Source organism: Wolffia australiana, chromosome 14 (assembly GCF_029677425.1).
Source record: "Wolffia australiana isolate 7733 chromosome 14, ASM2967742v1".
In the NCBI taxonomy this organism is placed as follows: domain Eukaryota; kingdom Viridiplantae; phylum Streptophyta; class Magnoliopsida; order Alismatales; family Araceae; genus Wolffia; species Wolffia australiana.
This window is the reverse complement of record NC_135848.1, coordinates 8104302-8111243: the sequence shown is the minus strand read 5'-3', so window position 1 is coordinate 8111243 and position 6942 is coordinate 8104302. Positions and strand designations below refer to the sequence as shown.

The 6942-nt window shown below is 39.9% G+C and overlaps 1 protein-coding gene across 6 annotated transcripts; it reads right to left on the bottom strand.

Annotated features, from left to right (window-relative positions):
• Nucleotides 1–1581: 1581 nt before the first annotated feature.
• Nucleotides 1582–6541, bottom strand: LOC144712436 (protein TOPLESS-RELATED PROTEIN 2-like). 6 transcript variants are annotated; one of them, XM_078586704.1, is made up of 20 exons: nucleotides 6343–6541; nucleotides 6134–6258; nucleotides 5873–6052; nucleotides 5676–5789; nucleotides 5438–5596; nucleotides 5134–5311; nucleotides 4997–5039; nucleotides 4850–4932; nucleotides 4629–4740; nucleotides 4431–4540; nucleotides 4270–4339; nucleotides 4105–4178; nucleotides 3889–3984; nucleotides 3722–3817; nucleotides 3511–3638; nucleotides 2955–3189; nucleotides 2747–2886; nucleotides 2035–2190; nucleotides 1848–1952; nucleotides 1582–1764 (listed from the first exon to the last, which is right to left on the bottom strand). In XM_078586704.1, exons 2-17 carry the CDS (start codon nucleotides 6223–6225, stop codon nucleotides 2758–2760), a joined length of 1899 nt encoding a protein of 632 aa, XP_078442830.1. In that variant the 5' UTR covers nucleotides 6226–6258; nucleotides 6343–6541; the 3' UTR covers nucleotides 1582–1764; nucleotides 1848–1952; nucleotides 2035–2190; nucleotides 2747–2757. The 6 variants fall into 6 exon arrangements, with proteins under 6 accessions (XP_078442830.1, XP_078442831.1, XP_078442829.1 ...); XM_078586705.1 differs by having other exon boundaries at nucleotides 1836–1952; nucleotides 2719–2886; nucleotides 6343–6539; XM_078586703.1 differs by having other exon boundaries at nucleotides 2719–2886; nucleotides 6343–6539.
• Nucleotides 6542–6942: the final 401 nt, after the last annotated feature.

Below are 6942 nucleotides of genomic sequence, written 5' to 3'. Positions count from 1 at the left end.
TTTGGGATTTTAAGCCATTATTTAAATTAAACTTAGCCTTGAGGCCCGCAGCCTCTCACGCACACCTAGAGGCCCTGCCTTCCAAACGTGGTCTCGGACCGGGTGTTCTGCCCCAATGGGTCATGGCCCTTGACACGTCTGTCAATCAATCATACCACACACAATAAAGGTTATTGGGGTACTTGAGTCATTAACTAGACTAATACATGGGTGTAGAGGGTCACATGCAAATGGTCTTTTGGACGTCGAAATATATACTTAAATTTTAGGGATTTTAATAAAAAATACCCACATAATGTAAATAGGGGAAGGCCCTGAATGACATTCACCTAGGCAAGAATTGTTCAAGGGCCTTCCCCTTCTTCTCCCTTGTTCCCATGGCTCCGCTCCATTCTCGACGCAATCGATGTGATGTAATGATGACAACGAAGGTTGAACGAAGCTCATCATCACAAAGGAAGAGATTTGACCTGCAATATTTGCAGTGGCTGCACACATAAACAACTCCATGTGACTCGTTCGAGGATCAAAGGAATCACGGATCCAATCCAAGTCAAGGTGATTCATTTCAAGATTTTGTCCAGATCATTGCTGCATATTATTTTTTTTTAATTTTTCATCCAGATCATGGCTTCTAGAACCCAATAGGCTGCTTGTCTAATAAATTGTTGACGAAAAGCGTCTCTAGGGGGTTTTCTCTTTCCTATTAAAGGGGACGGGATGCTAGCAATTAAATGATGCCTCTCAGGGCTGCTCCCCTGTGCGTTGCATATGGAAGATGCCGCTAGGACCCCTCACAAAGTATAGAACATTCCATCCACCCCAAAACTCAACAACAAAAAGTCATCGTTGACCTCCACCCATCCTGAGTTGTGCAACCATTGACTGGCAGCATAAGATTGAATGACATATTTTAGATGAGCTGAGAGAAAACCTTGAATTTCAAGATATTTATCCATGAGACCTTCCCTCCTGACAAAGATAAGACAAATGCATTGACCTTGGACGTTGCCACACACACGATTGTTTCTTTATTGCTGATGCATGTGGTGTCATTTGATACAAGGACTCCACCTATGCGAAGTCGCAACTCAGGTATAACAGATGACTTGGATGGAAAACTCACACACAAGTTCCCAACCATCAATGGCTCAATATGATTACTCAAACAAATAACTTTTGCATGAACCAAATTAGTTCCAAGCTTTTATACTTTTATATGAGGTCCTAGAGGCATCTTCGTATGAAAAAAGATGCTATTGAACAAGTATACTTTAAGATGAGGTACAACTTTAACAAGAGATTAATGCCATAACTGGGGAAAATATTTAATGTACCATGGAGGAACAGCTTAATGCATAGATATTTTGTAATTTGAATGCCTAGCATTCAGGAAATTTCAGATTTATCCAATAAAGAAAGAGACCAACCTTTAAAGAAAAGTTTCTATCCGTGGAATGACATTTCTAAATTTTACGGCCTAGCAGTTGAGGTAAAGGCTAAAAATGACTGATCGAGAGTTGTTATATAGGAGTGTCATTATCTGTCTCAAAATGAAACTGAGGGCTGAGCTATTGAAAGGGAACATGAAAAGGGAAATGCATAATTGCTGCTAAAGGCCAGAAGACAAGATATCCCCGAGGAGGAACCACGATCATATCATACTACGATGAGAAACTCAAAAAGACATCAAACAGAAATATTGTTTTGAGAGTCAACGACGAGGTAGAGGGAAGCCAAGTTCTCTTGCAGTTTAATTGTGGGCTGCAAGGGAGGAAGAAGACGGTGAGAGGTCAGGGGATAGCTGAGAGAAGAAGGGATTGAGAAGGAGATACCAAGGAACTCACAGAGGTGCAGTAGTCTGTCCACCTTTGCGCGTGGACGGCATTAAGACTTGGAGGCAGGCTGGGCTTGTGGGGCTGGTGAGGCTTAATGAGTCCCTCTTCAATTGACTGCACTTGTATAATCTCCGGTGAATCTCACAAGAAAGTTTGTATGAAAACAAGTTAAATATCAAACAAGTTAATCCCTGACCTTACTCTCAGGCACGTTTCCAGGCGGGGCTGAATACGGTAAAGCAATAGCTTTGAACTGTATAAAATCAACCATTGGGGTCAAGTTTTTTAGCTTTTCCACAGCATCTGATAATCTTGGTGTGTCAACTTAGTTTAAATTATTTTCACCTGTAATCTGCAAGGTATTAATACAAAAAAGATGAACTCAGGCAATAAATACTGGAGCAAGATATCTGCCAGGGGTAAATAAAGATGTCTGACTAAACATTAATTGGTCTATTGAAGAGGACGAGGGTAACAAAGAGTCTTCAATATCAGAAAAACTTCCATCACCATCATTGTCATCCCAAATCTCATCAATTCATTGTCATCGTCATATATGTTTGAGATTGGACGAATGACGATGACGATTTGAGATGCCAATTCGTTAGGGTCTTTTTCATTGTCATCATTGATGAGGAACAAAACTAAAAGGACCAAAAAGTTATTACTTGTCCTGGAGTCTCTACTAGAGGACGGGTTTTGTCTGTCTGATAAGAAGCCACCAGAGAAATATAGCCCATAAAAGACACATAGTTCATGGGAAAACATAAATAAAAACTGTAAGATGACAACAGGAATTTAGCTATCCTATTTCATATATCCATGATTATCAGTCTGTTATTTTGGATAGTAGTAAAAGGAAACCAAGGAAAGGGGAGACCTTGCTGTTGACATATAAAGAGGAATACCCGGAATTCTCCTACACTCTGCGTTCAAAAGATCTTATTAACTTCTGCCCTTGAGGGTTCGCAAATATCTTGAATCTAATATCCACTGTGGAAACTGCAAGCAATGATCCATCTTTGTTGAACTTCAAGTGAGGAAAGGCCTGTCATCAAAGGATAGACCATTTCAATAAACTATTAGAAACACCACAAAGGACTGTGAAATACTGACAGACAATCCTCCATCAGCCTCTGTCTCTGTCAGCATATTTTCGTCATCCATGTCCCAAAATTTTATCTTAAAATCATCTCCCGCAGCTAAAACACAGTTCCTCATAGTATCAAATTGAATCATGGATGTAGCTTTTCTACTAAGGCCCCAGTATGATCTTCTGATTGTGATGTCTGCCTCATTCCACTCAACCAGATGTGAATCACCATCCTTATTGGTACCTCTAGAAAACAGTCTGCGAGCGGAAAAGGATATCAACATTATAAATGTGATTTCAGAAAAAAAAAACTAAAGTTAAGAAGATGAGCTTATTATAGAGACCTTGGGTAGGTCCCATCACGAATGATTTGGAAGGTAGAAAGCGATATAGAGATATAGAAGAACAGTGGTTAAAAACCAAGATAAACGCCTAAATCCCCACCAAATCTGCTGAATTCAACTACTACTATATTTCTCCCCTCCTTAGTGGAAGGCCACAAGTATCTTACGGGAAATATTAATAACAGACGACTAAAACATCCATGAAAGGTGTCGGGGATCTTAACAGATTGTTTACCTGGTTCCATCTGCACTGTAGGCCATCACAGTGCACTCATGACCTGGTGCCTCAAAATCAAATAAGGACGCAGAACAGCCATATTTCCACAACTTGATTTTGCCATCAAGTGATGTGGAGACTAGAAACTGAAATTCAACATTGTTCAAAGAATCAAAGAGAAACCAGAGTTTAAGAGAAAGTGGATGCTGTTAGTCATTCACTCTTGTACCAGGATAGACTCCTTCAAATTAGGACAGATGGAGTAAACAGGAGCCTCATGTCCTTCAAATATAATTTCCATCTGTCCATGCGTGGCATTCCAAACCTGTTGACCAGTAAATACAACCTGACTAATACATTCTGATTAAGACCATCTGATGAACAGGCATGTGTCACCTTTATTGTCGTATCATCACCACAAGAAATTATTAGTAAGCTCTCCTCGGGATGAGCAAAAGCCAGATCATTAACGCTTCCAATATGAGCATCAATCTGTTTTGAAAACCCAAGTTAGAGATGCATATTTATCATGTCTAATGATTTTTTTCTTCCAAAAAAGAATTAAAGCAAAATGGAAAATGAGGGAAAACAAAAAAACCAAGTCGGCCTCACTTCGAGGTGTGGTCTTAGATCTCCAGTAAGCCAAACCATGTAAGTATGCACAAGATGCTTAGAGAAGGCGACACCTTCAACCAAGTTAAATAAAATGTAAGAAAATAACGCCTAGCTCTCTCTCATCAACAAACGCATTCCACTACTGTTGGAACGAGAGATTACCAATCATTAATCCATCAGGACTCCATAGGCACCGATTAACTGATATTGAGAAGTCATCCATTGATGTAGACTAAATAAAAAATAGTAAGGAACTGATATACTTGGTTATGATTGTTTTGTGTTAATTGCAAGGAAAAAATATGATAAATCAAACACATTACCTGCAAGACATAAGAACATGATGAATCATCCCAAACTTTAAATGCTCTATGGGCTTTCCTTACACCGGATCCCACTTCCCATATTGAAATTTCGCCCACATTTGTTCCAACTGCAAGGAGATGAAGGAAATCAAATATCGTATCCGACAATTTAGGAAGACATTGGAAAGTTGACATTTTCTGATCCGATGGAGCTACCTAGAAGGAGTGTGTGCTGATGTGGATGAAAATCCAAGCTCGTGACCTGTGAGCCCTGAATAAGGGCTCGGACCACAGTTTTGGGAAGATCTTCATGAGAATATGCTTTTGTCTGATGAGCAAAACCAGCATAGGCAACTTAGAAGAATAAATTAAGGTATGGATAAATCCAAGTCACAGCACATAATGAAGAACCAATTTAGTGCATAGAAGTCCTTTACATCTTGGCTTGAACATATCTGCTTCATCTTGGAGTCAGCTAGGTATACGGCTGCAGTTTTTTCATCTTTCATCAATGACACTGCTGCCATCTTAAATTGATAAATATATTTTAACATAGATTTTAAAGAACAATGAAACATCACAACCTTGTGGAAGAGTTCTTGATGGAGCCCCCCACACCCGGAATGCCTGCACAAATACAGTCCATAGGATTCATTATTTTCTGTCACATATATGAGCAATTGTATCGGTCAATATAGAACAAAAAAAAAAAATTACCTACCCCATGCGCGCTGGGAATTGGCAAATCGCATTTTACTGAAAAAGGCATTATGGGTTGGACGCCGAATCGAGGTGGTCCATGGGCACCAGAAGAAGTGGCACATACATGATCAGTCAGCATGGATTTAAAGTCCGGCTTTTGCCTGGGGTACTTGCAGCAATAATGTTGCCATCTGAGACTAGAAAAATTAAGAATATAATTAAGATGGGTATACAGAATGCAAAAAAAAAAGATCAGGAACATCCGCAAAGAGATAGTCCAGAGAAAATAGAGATCAAATTGAAGAAAGATAGCGGATATGAACCTCTTATCGATCAACGTCCTCAATCGACCTGCTTTGAATGAAGGAAATATCATCTTATCACGGATCGAAGGATGGGCTTCAATAATCGCCTTAAGCTTAAAAAGCAAGGTTCTTCTTGCAGTTTTCGCATCACCAAAGTAGGAAAACTTCTCAAATTCCCTTAAACAGAGGGAAATTGTTAACTATCAGCCGAAAGCCAAGAAAATTCCCAAAATAATTTAGAGAGAGGGCCACGCACCTGAAATTATCGAGGGTGATAAAATGTTTCATCTCGTCAATCAGTGTTTTGTAGTGAGGCGAAAAAACCATGAGATCGTCCTTAAGAATTTTGACAGCTTTTCCTCGGTCGTTCCTGTAAGGTTGATTGCCCATAAGGCCAGATCCTTACATTGAGAAGGATATGGAAAACTCCAGAGCGGGTGAGACGGCACCTACTTGTCGAGGGCTTCGAGGTATTTTTGTTTTCGTATTTCAAAGAAAATATCCACAGATCTTTGACATTCTTCCAATTTTATGAATCCGCTAAGATATTTCTCCACCGCATCGAATTCTCCAGCCAGAAATAGCTCCTCGAAATGCTTCATGTTGAAGTAACATCCCGATTCCCGCTCCAAACTACAATGTAGTTCATCAAAATTGCGCAGAAATAACGAGCCAATAAGAACCGAAACAACTAGAATGGATAAAGTGGCGGACCTGCGAATGGTTTCTTTGAAGTTTGCCTCATCGAGAAGATCCAGAATCAAGATCACGAGCTCCTTTCTCATTTGCATGATGAACGATGCCATATTGCAAAGATGAAAGCGATACGTAAAGAAGATCTGCAGATTGAGTATCACAACGAGCTCAAAACATTCATCAACGAGAACAGAAGAAGATGATCACAACGTCGAAAGCCAACCCACCTCGTCGTCGTTGTCGTTGTTGTTCTTCAAATTTCTTGATGTTGTTGCTGGGTTTTTATACTATTCTGCTGTCAGAGAACTCAATGACTGTCACGTACGAGTATTATTCCTCTCTTGTCTGTTTCTCTCTCTTCTGTCTCTTTCCTCTCTCTCTCTCTCTCTGCCTCCGTCTTTCTTTCCATCTGACACTCAGTCTCTCTCTTTCTCTCTCTGCCGCTTAGTCTATCTTTCTCTCTCTCCATCTCTACGTCTGTCATATCTCTTTCTTCTCTCTACCTCTAAGTCTGCCATATCTCTCTCTCTCTTCTCTCTATCTCTTCGTCTATCATATCTCTCTCTTCTATCTATCTCTACGTGTGTCATATCTCTCTCTTCTCTCTATCTCTTCGTCTGTCATATCTCTCTTCTCTCTATCTCTACTTCTGTCATAGCTCTCTCTTATCTCAATCTCGTCTTCTGTCATATCTCTCTCTTCTGTCTATCTCTACGTCTGTCATATCTCTCTCTTCTATCTATCTCTTCGTCTGTCATATCTCTCTCTTCTATCTATCTCTACGTCTGTCATATCTCACTCTTCTCTCTATCTCTACTTCTGTCATA

Bases quoted from the DNA above. Each gene is read 5' to 3' on its own strand.
- LOC144712436 (XM_078586704.1), bottom strand. From the start codon at position 6,225: ATGGCATCGTTCATCATGCAAATGAGAAAGGAGCTCGTGATCTTGATT. The intron at 5,790-5,872 runs GTAGGTGCCGTC...TCAACCTTACAG, and splicing joins TACCTCGAAGCCCTCGACAA to GAACGACCGAGGAAAAGCTG. The intron at 4,933-4,996 runs GTTGTGATGTTT...TTAAGATGGCAG, and splicing joins ATCAAGAACTCTTCCACAAG to CAGTGTCATTGATGAAAGAT.